At 43.8% G+C, this 16,381-nt stretch overlaps 1 protein-coding gene across 2 annotated transcripts in view; it reads right to left on the bottom strand.

Annotated features, from left to right (window-relative positions):
• LOC119973064 (receptor-type tyrosine-protein phosphatase gamma-like) overlaps positions 1-16,381 on the bottom strand; it is a 1,019,600-nt gene that overhangs the window by 584,328 nt on the left and 418,891 nt on the right. The window contains exon 1 of one of the 2 annotated variants that reach the window (XM_038810526.1): positions 8,745-8,778. The exons of the other annotated variant lie outside the window; for it this stretch is intronic. Within the exon in view, the coding sequence (XP_038666454.1) occupies positions 8,745-8,763 (19 nt within the window). The 5' untranslated portion in view covers positions 8,764-8,778. Of the gene's footprint in view, positions 1-8,744; positions 8,779-16,381 lie in introns of those variants that run through there. 2 annotated transcript variants of the gene reach the window in all.

Raw genomic sequence — 16,381 nt, 5'->3', positions numbered from 1 at the left:
ACTTCAAGACCTTCCTTGGATAAATCAACATGCTTGTCTAACAAGGACTGCAGCATGCAGTTGCCATGCATTTTATTTTATTCCAACCCAGCTGAACCATTTTAGCCAGTTACTGCCCATAAGCGATGGGCGATCCCCTCTCTCAATTGTAAGTGACAACTTTGCTATCTGATCTCCATATTTAGCTTGAATTAATTATTTTTCCAAGTATATTCACAGGCTGACCAGTATTTGTGCTATGTTTGAGGAGCGTTTTCTCCAATGGCCGTTTCTTGAAAATTATCTCCCATGTCTTCTCTGAAACAGATGCGCCAGTGTCACACTCCATTTCAAACATTTAGGCAATGTCAGTCCTTCATCAAGTTTCAGATTAGACCGAATACAATACAATTATTGTTTTGCATTGTTGCTGTTTGTTTCTCTTTCGGCCTCGTCTGTACTCGCATTATTTTTGTATTTTGTTTCCAAGTAACGCATCTTTTTCAACTACTTGTTTATTTTCATGCGCAACTTGTCTGTGTGCTCTTCATGATGTCATTTCCCTGGCGGTACCGCTTTTTCGTGATCAGCCTTAGATCTGCATGCATGCTGTGTATGTCCCTTTTTCCCCACAGGAGCGACAATCAATGGTTTTCTATTTACAGGCGTCTGCATTATGCTCTTTCCCATTACAACAGTAACATGTTTGGAAGGGAGTATTCCCTGACTTTATTATTTTTACTTCACCACTGTTAAAATGCGCTTACAAATATTCAGTTTGTTTCCCTGCCATTGGTAAGCTTTGTGCAGCCTCGAACACTTTCTTCAGTGTTAACTCTAGCTCTGCCAACAACCTGCACTGAATTGTTTAATTTCTTTGCACAAAATCTAAGCGTAGCTTCTTCAGTTAACGTTTAAAGTCACACAACTCAGCCAGGAACTGGGGAACTAACTCAACCTCGTGCTGTTCTCTTCGATGAAACTTTAATCTGTGGATAATAACAGCTGGTCTGGGATCGAAGGGCTTTTTCCAAACGTTCATAAGCCCTTAAAATACTTTATCTGCTGGATTGTTAGAGGCAGTGAGGTCTATCAGTAAAATGAAGTTTTTAATTCGGATTACCTCAAGAAACACCTAGGTCTCCTTTCCTCTTCAATCTCATTCGCAATGGAAAACTGCTCCATTTGCTCCACATAAATTGGAAAGTCCATACTAGCTAGATCAAAAGCCTCCTTGAAAGCCCCTAATTAATGATGATCTAGCCCTCATTGTCATTTGAAATGATTTGTCTCTTCGAAACAATTAAGGATACCAGCACAGGGCAGCACGGTGGCACAGTCGATAGCACTGCTGCCTCACGCCGCCAAGGTCCCAGGTTCGATCCCGGCTCTGGGTCACTGACTGTGTGGAGTTTACACATTCTCCCAGCGTTTGCGTGGGTTTCTCCCCCACAACCCAAAGACGTGCAGGGTAGGTGGATTGGCCACGTTAAATTGCCCGTTAATTGGAAAAAAAAATTAATTTGGTACTCTAAATTTATTTTAAAAAAGGATACCAACACAAACACGCACATTCGCTTCTGAACTAAACTGCCCACCAAAACAGGAAGCCCCCTTTTATTCTTTTCTGCAAAAAAGAATTCCGTCCGGGACTCTGCCTCCCTACTGACATGTTTTATATAGAGCACTTCTTTTTACCTAAAATAGAGTCCCTTTACAAAACATTCAGGCACAAACATCACAGAGACATTGTGAAATCTTGGTCTTTTGTCGCAGTACAAAAATGTTTACCCATAGCTGGCTTTGGCATCTATAATGCTTAATATTTTTGCTTGTTTCAGGATAAAGGTTCGGATAGATCTGTGAGAAACAGAGTCCATTCTGGCGATTTTCACTGACATATTTTGCAACTTTATTTTCTAACTGTGGCCACTTGTTGGCTTTTCTTGGTTTGCATATGTCTGCCTAAGCTGCGTGCAAAGTATCCTCCAATCTCCAACTTTCTTCTCTCATTTTTGAATTTTGTAGCTGCTGCACAATTATTTGTCCACTCTGCAAACTCAACGACTTTAAGTTTGAACTGGGCTGTTTATCTGCTGTTCCTTCTTTTTTTTTTTAAAAGTATTTTTATTAAGGTTTTGCAGAATTTTTCATAATAAAACAGTAGTAGCCATAATAACAAAACAAACTAGAGTGAACATTAACATAGTGCAAAAAGAGAACATACAATAACAATTAAATAGACATTACCCCACGTGGCCCAGTCTTCCCACTCCATCCCAATGAAGCACTCACACCCCACCCACCCCCCCCCCCCCCCACCTCCCCAACCACCACCCCATGGATTGCTGCTGCTGCTGACATTTTAATTTTCCCCGAGAAAGTCGACGAACGGCTGCCACCTCCGAGAGAACCCTAGCATAGACCCCCTTAAGGCAGACTTTATTTTCTTGAGGCTGAGAAACCCAGCCATGTCGGTAACCCAAGTCTCTACACTCGGGAGCTTCGAGTCCCTCCACATTAATAAAATCCGTCTCGGGGCTACTAGGGAGGCAAAGGCCAAGACATCGGCCTCTTTCGCCCCCTGAACTCCCGGGTCTTCTGACACTCGAAAGATCGCTATCTCTGGACTTGGTACCACCCGTGTGTTAAGCACCTTGGACATTGCCCTCGCGAACCCTTGCCAGAACACTCTAAGCTCCGGGCATGCCCAAAACATGTGGACATGGTTTTCAGGGCTGCCCTTGCACCTCATACAATTGTCTTCTACCCCAAAAAACTTGCTCATTCTCGCTGCCGTCATGTGTGCCCGGTAGACCACTTTAAATTGAATTAGACTGAGCCTGGCACATGATGAGGAGGAATTAACCCGGCCCAGGACCTCGGCCCACAGACCCGCTTCCAACTCCTCACCTAGCTCCTCCTCCCACTTGCCCTTGAGCTCCTCCACCGGGGTTTCCTCTGCCTCCTGTAGTCCCTGGTAGATATCAGACACCCTCCCCTCCCCCACCCAGGTGCCGGAGACCACCCTGTCCTGTACCTCAGTGGAGGCAGCGTCAGAAAGGCCATTACCTGCTTTTTCAGGAAGGCTCGTACTTGCAGATATTTAAAGGGCTTTCCTGGCGGCAGATTAAATTTGTCCTCCAGCGCCTTCAAACTGGGAAAGCTTCCATTTATGAACAGGCCTTCTATCCTTCTGATGCCTGCCCTCTGCCAGCTCTGGAACCCACCATCCATCCTACCTGGGACAAACCTGTAATTGTTGCATATCGGGGTCCAGACCGACGCTCCCTCCACCTTCCTGTACCTCCTCCACTGTCCCCAGATCCGCAGTGTCGCCACCACCACACCAGACTTGTGGAGTAATGGGTCGGCGAGAATGGCAAAGGAGCCGTTATCAAAGCTCCCAGACTAGTACCTTTACATGACACCGCCTCCAGCTGCTCCCACGCCCCCCCCCCCCCCCCCCTCCCGCCCTCATCACCCACTTCCTAATCATAGCTATATTGGCCGCCCAGTAGTAGTTGCGAAAGTTCAGCAGCGCCAACCCCCCCCCCCCCCCCCCCCAACACCCCACCCCGGACTGCACTCCAACAGCGATCTCCTTACCAGCGGGGTCTTATTCGACCACACATAGCCCGTAATGATCCTACTCACCCGCTTAAAAAAGGCCTTAGGGATGAAGATGGGGAGGCACTGAAAGACAAACAAAAATATGGGGAGGACAGTCATTTTCACGGTCTGCACCCTCCCTGCCAGAGACAGCGGGAGCATGTCCCACCTTTTAAAGTCCCCTTCCATTTGCTCCACCAACTGGGTCAGGTTGAGCCTGTGCAGGACATCCCATTTCCTGGCCACCTGTATACCCAGGTAACGAAAACTTTTCTCTACCATCCTGAGCAGCAGCTCTTTCAGTCACTGCTCCTGCCCCTTGGCCTGGATCACAAAGAACTCGCTCTTTCCCATGTTCAGTTTGTACCCTGAAAAACTACCAAAATCCCTCAGGATCCGCAGAACCTCCCCCATCCCCTCCACAGGGTCCGAAATGTACAGGAGCAAATCATCCGCGTATAGAGAGACCTGATGTTCCACTCCACCCCCCCCCCCCCCCCCCCCCCCCCCGGAACCAGTCACCGCCAGTCCCTCGAGGTTCTCAGCACCATAGCTAGTGGTTCTATAGTAACAGGGAGAGGGGATAACCCTGCCTCGTTCCCCGGTGAAGCTCGAAGTACCCTGACCTCAGCCTGTTTGTACATACACTTTCTACAGGCGCGTGGTACAGCAATTTCACCCAGCCAATAAAGCCCTCACCAAACCCGAACCTCCCCAGCGTTTCCCAGAGGTACTCCCACTCCACCCGGTCAAAGGCTTTCTCTGTGTCCATCGCTGTTACCACTTCCGCCTCCCCTCCTTCTGAGGGCATCATAATAATATTCTAAAGTCTCCGGACATTGCTATTGAGTTGTCTGCCTTTAACAAACCCAGTCTGGTCTTCCTCTATCACCCCTGGGACGCAATCCTCAATTCTTGTGTCCAGAATCTTAGCTAGCAATTTGGCATCCACGTTTAAAAGCGAAATCGGCCTGTATGACCCACAATGTTCCGGGTCCTTCCATCATTTAAGAATGAGTGAGATCAAAGCCTGTGACATTGTTGGGGGGAGGGTTCCTTTCTCTCTAGTCTCATTGAAGGTCCTCATCAGGAGTGGGCTCAATATTTCCGAAAATTTCTTGTAGAATTCTACCTGGTAACCGTCCGGCGCCGGGGCTTTATCCGATTGCATGCCCTCTATACCCTTGACAGTCTCCTCCAATTCAATCGGGGCTCCCAGCCCCTTCACCAGGTCCTCCTCCACCTTTGGAAACCTCAACTGGTCCAAAAATTGCCTCATCCCTTCCGCTCCCTTCGGGGGCTCCGACTTGTATAGTTTGCTATAGAAGTCCTTAAAGACTCCGTTCACCCCCCCTGGATCCAAGATCGTGTTACCCTCCTTATTCTTTACTCCCCCGATTTCCCTGGCCGCCTCCCTCTTTTGCAGTTGGTGTGCCAGCATTCTACTCGCTTGCTCCCCGTACTCATAGACTGCCCCCCTTGCCCCCCTCAGCTGTGCTATCACTTTCGCTGTGGTCAGCAGTTCAAACTCCGCCTGCAGACTCTGCCGCTCCCTCAGTAGCCCAGCGTCGGGGGCCTCCGCGTATCTCCTGTCCACTCGGAGTCTCTCTTCCACCAATCTCTCCCTCTCAGCTCTTTCTCTCTTTTCCCTATGGGATCGAATTGAGATGATTTCCCCTCTGACAACTGCCTTCAGAGTCTCCCAGACCGTTGCCGCTGCTACCTCACCCGTATCGTTTGTTTCCAGGTAATCCTGGATGTTCCTGCTGATCCGCCCGCAAACGTCTTCGTACGCCAGCAGCCCCACATCCAGTGTCCAGAGTGGGCGCTGCCCTCTTTCCTCACTAAGCCGCAGGTCCACCCAGCGCGGGGCATGGTCCGAGACTCTGATTGCTGAGTATTCTGTCCCCGCCACCTTTGGGATTAACGCCTTGCTCAAGACAAAGATGTCTATGCGGGAATAAACCTGATGAACGTGGGAGAAAAAAAGAGAACTCCTTCGCTCTCGGCCGCGCGAACCTCCAGGGATCCCCCCCCCCCCCCCCCCCCCCCCCCACCCCCCCCCCCCCCCACCCCCCCCCCCCCCCCCCCCCACCCCCCACCCCATCTGCTCCATAAAACCCTTCAGTTCCTTCGCCACTGCTGGTCGCTTCCCTGTCCTGGACTTCGACCGGTCCAGCTCGGGGTCGATGACTGTGTTAAAGTCTCCCCCCATGATCAGGTGGTGTGACTCTAAGTCCGGGATTTTGCCTAGCATGCGTCTCATAAATTCCACATCATCCCTATTCGGAGCATAGACGTTCACACTGCTGTCCCTTCTTGATACCATATTGTCAAATATTCAGGGAACAGAACCGAGGCGTAACGTGTGCACACCTTGTTTCTGACTGGCAGCATTTGCTGGTTTTTAGATAATCCAGTTCGAAATTTATGTTTTCCCACCTTTCAAACTATTTTATAGGATGTAATATAAATCGATGTAGTGGGGGAAAATATAAGAAAAATGTATATAATCCACAAGAATTAGTAGATATGACCATAGTATCAAGGAATTAAAACTGATAGTAGAAGTTATTTATCATTGCATTGATAACACACTGTTCCATCCCTCAAAATCACAGGTCAACTTATACACAAGATATATGACATTTTGTTTTGGACAAATGTGCAGGATCAGCGATTACCTGAGTATATGCAGCACTACAACTAGAAATGTATATATTTTCCTACTTTAAATTTAAATATATATTTTTTTTCTACTGTGGTATTATCATGACTATCAGCATTACAAGGGTTAATGTAGTACCATGAATAGCCACTAGAGGGAGCTTCAGATACTAATATATAAAGCAGCGATGCTTGACTTTAGAGGAGGAGTGTATGCAGGAGACAGCTAGTGAAGGTCATAAGTGCAGTCAGTGTGAGAAGGTTAGATTATATTTATACCAGTCGTGAGATTAGCAGTAGATGCGTGTAGTTAGATATTATTGATCAATTCTGTATTCTAAAGGACTAGGTATCGAAACCCAGTTTAGTATTGTAAATAAAATCATAGCTTTGTTTAAGTAAAAGCTATACTGTGGTCTTTGTGGAACATTATGCCTACCATCCTAAATAAGTAAAGAACACCACATCTACTTATTTTCTTATTGACTGCAAGTAACCAACTGAAACACGAGGAAACCAAACTGCTTTAAAAATTTCAATCACAGCAACATAAGAACAGGAGTGAGCTATTCAAGCCTATTTAGCAATTCAATTGAATTAATTTGCCCATCTTTGCTCCATATCCCTCGAAATTCCTACCTAATTTGTCAGCAGACATGTCCAGCAAAAACAAACTAATGCTTAAAAATTTCACTTCATTCAGTAGCCACAATCATTTCGGGGAGTGAGTTCCAGATTTTAACCATCATTTGTGTGACCAAATGCATTGTAATTTTACTCCGAACTGGCCCAGATCTAATTTGATGATAGTCCCATGTTCTGCATTTTCTCATGTTCTGCATTTTCCCACGACAAATAATTGTTTCTCAGTGTCTATCTATGGAATTCCTTTATCATGTAGATCATCCCTCAACATCTACACTCAAAGAAATAATGCAATGAACTGCACTATTTAACCGTTAAACGCAGAATCATTCTGATGAACCTACACTGCACACTCCTCAAGACAAACATACCTTTCCTGAGGTGCACTCTGCAAAATTGAATGCAGCACTCCACACATTTCCTGATAAAGTTTCAGTCAATCATTTGTGTAATGTACACTTAAATCCCTTTATCCGCCAAAACCTATAAAGCAGGATTCTCTGGCCTCCCCCTGTGGTGTTTCCCAGCAGCAGGAGCCGATCCGCTGTTGGCTGGCGGCGGGATCTTCTGGTCCCGCCGCTGTGAATGGGATTTTCTATTCAATGTACCCAACACCTTCGGGAAACCCATGGCAGGGTCCGCTGTCAGCGGGAATGGAAGATCCCGCAGACGCGAACAACTGGGAGATCTCGTTCTATTTTTCTCGTCTCTTTCCATTTAGAAAATCTGATTCATCTTTCTTGGATCCACATTAAATGATCTCACATTCATCCACATTGAAATCCATCTGCTCATCTGCCATAGTTTTGCCTACCCACTTAACTGGTCAATGTCTTTTTGCAATTTACTGGCCCCTTCTACACAACTTGCCATGGCTCCTAATGTGGTGTACTCTGCAAACTTGGATGAATTTTTTATTGCTTCACCCAAGTCATTATTAGATGGGTGAAAAGCTGACAGCACAGATCCTTGGGGAGCACCGTATTAGTACCCCACCATCCTGAACCAAGTTGTCCACTAGTCATATGTTTTAACAGAACAGAAAATATAGTTAAATTAGTGCCACTTTTCAGCTTTTAGAAACTGATAAATCCAAGATTCTGCAAGCAATTACTTTAGATAACCTGGATACTGCACCTCCTGTAACACCAATTGATATGTATTGTGTAAAAATGTGGGTTAGGCTTTTAAATTAAGGAACCTTTGCTTAAATATCCCTCAGATTAATGATAAGAAGGACTCCTTGTAGAGTGCTCGGCAAAAATGCAGGCTTTCTTCAGGCAATTCTCAATTTGCACAAGTACACTGTACCAAATTGCCCATGATTTAATTGGCCATTTCAGGTGATAAGACAGGTCAATTATGAGAAACAAAGATCACATTGGTGCAGTAGAGGCTGAGGATGGCATGCTAATTTTGAGCCTACAGTACATTGTTGGGTCAAAGCAGAGTGAGATTTAGTGTACAGCTGATTGAACTATACCTGATATGGAGGACCTGAAAGCAAAACTGGCTTCTTAATATAGGAAAGTATTGCATATCCAAGTGGTACCATCCCCTGCCTTGAGATTAGAACACAAAAATTAAGCAAAATGCTTTTGTGCACAAAAAAGAATAAGAAAACACAAGCTCCAACCAAAATGCTAGATTTTTGCATAAGGCTGTGCTGATATTGCCGTAAAATCTGCTGGGAATTGTACAAGGGCAGGTTGGGTTAACTCCTTCGGATCTTTCCCTTTCTGTTATTGATGGGGAAGATAGAACGCAGCCTTCCATCAGCAGCCCCCATATGAAACAGCTGAAATCAGCACTTCATTGTGTGAAAGATTGTAGATACAAACCTGCATATAGCTCCTTCATTATAAGGGGTACGGGAACTGAAGTGCTATGTTATCACGCTTCCCCATCAAAGTGTGGATAGTGAGCAGGTTTACCGGCACTTCTCCTCGGGTCAAACATCCAAAGAACACAGCTATGTGTCATCACACTGTAGATTTTAATGGACCAGCTAGCTGGGAAGCAGGAGAATCAATATGTCAGTACATTCACTAAAAGCTATGGTGTATTTGGTTAAATAATTTTTTCCTATAATAAAGATTAATGGGCTAAGTGCTATACTTTGCAAATATTTAAAATTTTGCCAAGCAGAACTCAATCATAATTACCAGAACACATGACCAGGAATTACAATGTACAAAGGCTGAACAACGAACAATTGAAGTCACTTAATTAACCCTTACTTGGTCAAAAAGTATGCATGATTTTAAAATGTACCATGTTGAAGGAATACTTGCAAATATTCAGTGCTGTCCCTCACTTCTGATGTGCAATTTTCCCCTGACTGGACATATATGCTGGGGTACATCAAAATGCATACAAGCAGGATTAAGCTTTGGACATTAATTGCAAAATTCAGATACTTCCAACAATTCAAATTTTCCATGAATTGAATGTGGGTGTTGCTGGCAAGGCCAGTATTTCCTGCCTATTCCGAATTGAACTGAGGGGTAGTTAAGAGTCAACTACATTGCTGTGAAACTGAAGTCACATATAGGCCAGACCAGGTGAAGACAGCAGATTCCTCCCCAAAAGGGCATTAGTGAACCAGATAGATTTTTTACAGCAATTGACAATGGTCATCATTTGGACTTTCAATTCCAGATTTTTATCGAATTAAAATCCCACCATCTGCCATTGTGGAATTCAGACCCTGGTCTCCAGAGCATTATGTGGGCCTCTGAATTACTAATCCAGTGACAACACCATTATGTTACCCCAACCACTACCCGAACCATGGATGCTAATACAAACCTGTAGTATAGTTATTGACAAACAATCAAGGATTACCAACAGTATTTTATTAACAATACATCATATTTTCTTGAATCATTGCAGTTTAGATGGAAGCACAAAAGCTGCAGACAAGCTGCCTTTGGCAGCATGGAAAGGATGGAAAGGAGAAGAGCACTTGGAAACCAGAGCACAGAAAGTCAAATTGAAATTTTAACATAATTTACAAAATATGAATTTGAATCTTTAGGTTACTTCTATTAATATCCTAAAAACATGCATAATCAAAAAAGTTATTTCACAAAAAGATAAATTGGATAAAGAAATTTGGAGAGTTAATTCAAGCAGTTTTTCTGAAAGATTGGGAAAGAGGAAGACTTTTGCTTATTTATGGAGTGTGGAATTCACTAGTCTTTATTATTTAGTGTTTCTTCTTTCTTTGAGTTACGGAGTAATGTTGCTTCTTTTCAATCTCCTGCTGCTGCCCAAATCTAGTTGGTTTTGGAGGATTATAACTAGCGTTTCCCAATATCCTCATCTGATTATATTTATTCCCTCGGGTGCTGACTGTTCAGGTTGAAAGATTTGTTTGGTTTATATCCTATTAGTTTATTCAATTACAGTTTTCCTCTATGCCTATACAATTCTGCCTGTCACTAATCTGTGGCCCTCCTTGTACTTTTCATGTCATTTTCTTCTCTGAAACCTGAAGCAAAATGTTCAGTTCTGCTATGTCCTTATCCTCTATTACGGTCATACTGTAATATGTTTTTAAGGCTCAATTCTTCCATTAGCACTCTCCTTATCTTGTTTTATTCATTTAAAACCCCCTGGTATTACCCTTGATCCTGTTTGCAAGGCTCTCATCATACTCCATTATCGTTCCCATAATTTTCTTCACCTCCCTTTGCATTTTAAAACATACGTGCAATTCAGAAAACACAGACAAAGCAAAAACTTTAGGTAATAAAATTATATCTTCCAATAGCCAGCATTAGATATAGCAAGACATAAAAATGTTTGGAATGAGAAAATATCACTGGTCCATCCAATCTATTCCTACACATAATTTGCCCAAAAATGGATGACACAATTAATTCTGTTTTTTTTGGGTGACAACTGACCACATACAAGCCATCAAGGATATAAAACTCTGAAATGTTTTGCTGACTCCCATGGATAATTGATAGAAACACCAGAATAAGAATCAGTTTTAAATTCAATGCTTGCTACAATGCCAGCCACATGCAGGAAAACTGGGCTGAAATGTCACATTACAAGAGGAGTGGGCCATTCAGCCCTTTGAGTTTGTTCCACAATTCGGCTCGGTCAGTTATGATCTGTAATATGCCTGGATATCCACATGTGATAATTATTATCATAAATACATTGCCTGTCAAACATTCGCCATGCATTGTGTTATGGATGTTTCTTCCTCACAGATGATTGGGTGGAAATGTGGTATCAGTGTTGGGTGTGAGTTCACAGATGGATTATGAGTGCTACCACACTACCAAAGTGGCTATCACAAAAAAGGCCATCACAAAGTGAGAATATTGGTAGAGGTGGTTGCAGATAGTTGAGTTGTCCTCACTTTCCCTCTCACTCGCTGTTCTTTCTCTTGTTGGTTGGAAAGTCTCAACTCCATTTTTGTTAATGACTCATCATAGAATCATAGAATTTATGGTGCAGAAGAAGGCCATCGAGTCTGCACTGGCCCTTGGAAAAAGACCGAAGCCCATAGCTCCCTATCCCTACACCTCCACCCGATCCCCGTAACCCCACCTACCCTTTTTTGGACACAAAGGGCAATTTAGCATAGCCAATCTACCTAATCTGCCCATCTTCGGACTGTGGGAGGAAACCGGAGCACCCGGAGGAAACCCATGCAGACACGGGGAGAATGTGCAGACTCCATACAAACAGTGACCCAGCAGGGGATCGAACCTGGGACCCTGGAACTGTGAGGCAACTGTGCTAACCATTGTGCTACCGTGCTGACCACTATTTTGGTTACATTTGGGCATTTCTTCCCATGTCTTGATGTTGATATAGCAGACTTCCGCATAGGTCTTGAGATTGTCTCTGAAATGTTTCCATTGGCACTCGTGTGAATGGATGCCATGATGTAGTTCTGAATGTAGTCTTGAGTCTGGCATCCTGATGATAACCATCTCAGCTGATGTGAGATTATCAAGGTCTCTATACTTTGTGTGGCTGCACTTTGGAGGATGTTTCTGTTTGTTCTTGCTCTTGATTCATTTTATCCTTCTAAGGTAGCGTTGATGTTTTTGCTTTAGCGCCTGATGTAGCGAATGTAAGCTGTCCAAACTTCAACACCATAGAAAACCATGGGGAGAACCACTGTGTTGGGTCTGATATCAAATCTCAAAATACGTAATATAACATTGACTGAGCTAATTCAGTCATGTTCATCTTCATCAATATCAACTTATCAGGATAGATAGCTTCCAAGATATGAGAAGCCAGGTACATCTGTCACAGCTTACCCTCGGATTTTAGTTTCTCTGCTGTCTTGCCTTTCACACCTTTTATTCTCTCTGGGGACTATCATGAACACTCTTTTCCCTTGGTTTCTGAGGCTATTAGCACTGTTTTCCCTTGGTTTCTGTGGATATGACTCATCTTTCATTCCCTCACCCCACAGTATAAATATCACCCATTTTGTATGTCTTTTAGCTTTGACAAAGGGGCATCTGGACTCGAAACGTTAGCTCTTTTCTCGCCCTACAGATGCTGAGAGTTTCCAGAATTTTCTCTTTTGGTTTCGGATTCCAGCAACCGCAGTTGGCTTTTATTAAATAAATTACAGAAATGGTTGCGCTCTTGAATTTGGTCGTCAACCAGTTGCGATTGACGAGTTTATCGGTGCAATAGGTCACTGCAACACCTCGGGGGAGCCAAGTTATAGCATTGCTGCAAGAAAGATTGAAACTAGCGATGACACAATCCTGTGTGATGGCTGCTCTGATGATAAATTGGTCTGAGGTGGCGCCATTGCACGATACTCTTATTTGTATATTGTCATGTAGGGGACTGATAATGTTTGTGAATTTAGCTGGGCATCTATATTGGGCATCTTCCAAAGCACATTTCTATTCATCATGTCAAAGGTTATTGTTACATCAAAGAAAATAACGGACAACGATCTTTGTGCTTTTCCTGAAGTTGGTATGCTGTGAAGTTCATGTTGACTGTTTCTCTGATGGGTTGAAAGTAACCTTGGGACTCTGGAAGAATCTTCTCTGCAAATGGCGAAAAGTGATGAAGAAATAACTGAGCTGGGACTTTGCCAACAGCTGAGAGCAATACTAAGCCAATAGTCTGACATGTCTCCTTTCTTGAAGTTTGTGCTCACCATGACATCTCTGATTTCTACTTCAGACCTTCACAAATAGGACATGTATCCAAGAGATCAGTATGTCTCCCCTTTGTTTCAGTACGTCCGCAGGAATATTGCCAGAACCAAAAGGTCTTTTGCTTTTCATCAGTTGACAGTAGTTATCACTTCATCGAGCACTGGATGATTGCCAAGCTCACTTCTGATTGTATGATGTGGGAGGTTTTCCAGAAGGTGGCAATCCACTGTGGAGTTCAGATTAAGTAGTTCGACAAAGTGCTCATTCCAGTGGGTAGTGATATTGTACATGTTGTTAGGGAGTATCTTGCCATTTATTCATCATGCTGGTCTGTGTGTTGAGGATCCATAGCTCTCTTTGATTGCCTTGAAAAAAGTTGCTTGTGTGTCATGCTTTTAAGCAAGGAATTAAATTTCCTCAGCTGTTTCTGTTAACCATTTATTCTTCAAATTACAGATTCTTCTTTGAACATCAACATTAGCAGTCTGGTGGGAGAGATTATTTTCTGTGGAGTTTGAATCCTGTCACCAGGTTTGGAATGTCGTTCATTGACAATTGATTAGTTTGCATATTTCTATATCACTCTCATCAAACTGGTCTTGGTGCTTTCTGTGGTGCATCTGAGGATATCTTGGCAGGTGTGAGTGATGATGAATTGCAATGATTGCTGGTCATCTTGGATGTTACCTGAAGGGGTGATCATCCATTCCTGTAGCTTTTGATTGATTTGTTGCTGAAATTCCTTCAGCTTTGTGTCATTTGGCAGGCCATTGACCTCAAACCTTCTTCAAGACAGCCTTCTGGGGGATGTCTTGGGTGCCAATACCGAACGGTGGTCAGTCCTGCATTCATCGACTGTAACTATAGCATATGTAATTTGCCCAACTTTTTGATCCCTGTTCCCGACTATCACAAAGTCTATGAAGTGCTAGGATTCAATCTTGGATGTTACCAAGTTGCCTTGAAACTTTTTTCGGTGGAAAAAGCGTTATTGAGCACAAGATCATGGAACAGTGTGTGCTACTGTTTTTGAAGTGAAATAAGCAGATCATGTCAGGCTGCAATTACCCTGTGATCAGTGGCCACTCAAATGCCAGCGACACTTTATTGATGCTGCCGAGCTGCAAATATAAACTTTCCAAATCAACTGAGAGCTCTGGATATATCCTCCAAAGCAATAGATGTTAAATAAATTGAGCTCACAGGCAGGAATGCCTGCTTTCTCCAAACAATGAAATAAGTTCCATCAGTGGAAGGTCAATAAATCATGAGAATTTTTTAAACTGTGCAAAAAATTACATTGGAGTTGTATTCCATGTGGTGCAATTGCTATTAAACGGTCTCCTCTAGGGATCTCAGTCATTTTGAAACCATGCATCATGTAAACCTCTTTCTTTCTTAACTATTTATCTACTTCTATTTTCAAAGCTATTGTGCATTCTGCTTCCAATGCTATATTTAATATGCCTACAAGAAGATTCCCTAATTTCATTATTGACCTTGGATTTATGATCTCCGATTACAGGCTCAGTAACCAATGGAAATTATTATTTCCTGTTTATCTGACCAAACCTCTCATAATTTTAAATATATCTATTAGATCTCCTCTTAATAATCTCTGACTTAACAAAAAAGTACACGAGGGGCTAAAAAAGATTGCAATTAGCAATTGTCCGGTGCCAATATGAGTTGAGGCAGGTATAATATTGATTTTATGCTGCCTTCTCATCAGCATGATCATAGTGTACAGTTTAGTGGCAAAACCGTTACCAACTGAATGCATGCTCAACAGCTGCTAGAATCTCAGAAAGCCCTTGATGGAAGAAAGGAGACTGCACATTGAGCCACATGACAGAGAAAGGGGATCCCAAGTTCTCACGCAGCTTTGACACATTTCCAGCTATTCAGTGATGACTGACACACCACCCAGATACACTCTTTGACATTTTTCTCCCATTTCGCAAGACAAAGCCACAAAATAATGGAGAGTGTAGCAGACGGCAGGCATGCTTGAATCCTTTGGCGTAGATGTTGCTCTGCAATACAAGATTGAGACTGACTGAGGCCACTGTATCTGGTATTGCATCTGTTATGGACCTATCTGAGGCACCTCCTCAAAATCCACATCAATCTCATCTTGCGATCTGACATCAAGTGCGATTTGTTAATAGTGTGATCAAGAGTCTATTGCTTTCCAAATTTCCCTCCATCCCTCACCCAAACCCCCCCCCCCCCTCCTCATCTGCATTGTTGCTTTCAGATCCCCAAGATTTGCCATCTCACCAGCCAGTGCAGCCTCACCTTGAATAATGTGAACACCATCCTGACTTGGGAATATAACGCTGTTCCTTCACTGCCGCAGAGTCAAAATTCTGGAACTGCCTCCCGAACAGCACTGTGGCCATACCTACACTGCATGGATTGGAACAGTTCAAGAAGGCAGCTCACCACTGCCTTCTCAATTCGGGATGGGCATTAAATGCTGGCCCAGCCAGTAAAACTCACATTCCTTGAATCATTTTTAATAAAGATATCGAATGAAGGAGCACTGTCACTTGATCTGGCAATCATTTTTTAAATTTAGAGTACCCAATTCATTTTTTTTCCAATTAAGGGGCAATTTAACGTGGCCAATCTACCTACCCTGCACATCTTTCGGTCGTGGGGGCGAAACCCATGCAAACACGGGGAGCACGTGCAAACTCCACACGGGCAGTGACCCAGAGTCGGGATCGAACCGGAGACCTCGGTGCCGTGAGGCAGCTGTGCTAACCACTGCACCGCCATGCTGGCCTTTAATCTGGCAATCGTAACCATCAGCTCAGACATTGGCATGGAGTGTATGTTTAGAGGAAGGCACAGATTTGGGATCAGCATGCGGCAAGCCACCCAGGGCATGGAGAAAGGGTGCACATGTGGTAGCTTACTGGATGGCTATGTCGCAAATGAGTTCTGCTGCAGAGGATTCAGATGAGGACTTCACTAAGGCGGTGTATGGGAGAGCGCACATGGGCATGCATTCAGAGCATCATTTGTGCATTGGCAGACCAGCCACATAGCCTATTATTGCCAATGACAAGGAGCATGGAGAAGTCTGGTTTCAACATGGTGCTGGGTTTCACACAAAGCTTGGAGCCCATTCTTTCCAGCGTACAAGTGATGGCCAGCTCTTTTGACAGCATTTGCAGACCCAGCCATGATGCAGTGTCTGGTGGCCAATATCTCAGCTTCTATAGTAGCAGAAGTAGAGGTGACCCAACATCTTGAAGCTGCAGTGGAAACTCAGACTGAAATCATGTGACACCAGT

This window comes from Scyliorhinus canicula, chromosome 11, assembly GCF_902713615.1.
Source record: "Scyliorhinus canicula chromosome 11, sScyCan1.1, whole genome shotgun sequence".
Classification (NCBI taxonomy): Eukaryota; Metazoa; Chordata; class Chondrichthyes; order Carcharhiniformes; family Scyliorhinidae; genus Scyliorhinus; species Scyliorhinus canicula.
Note: the sequence above shows the minus strand (reverse complement) of the source record. Positions and strands in the feature narration are given on the sequence as shown.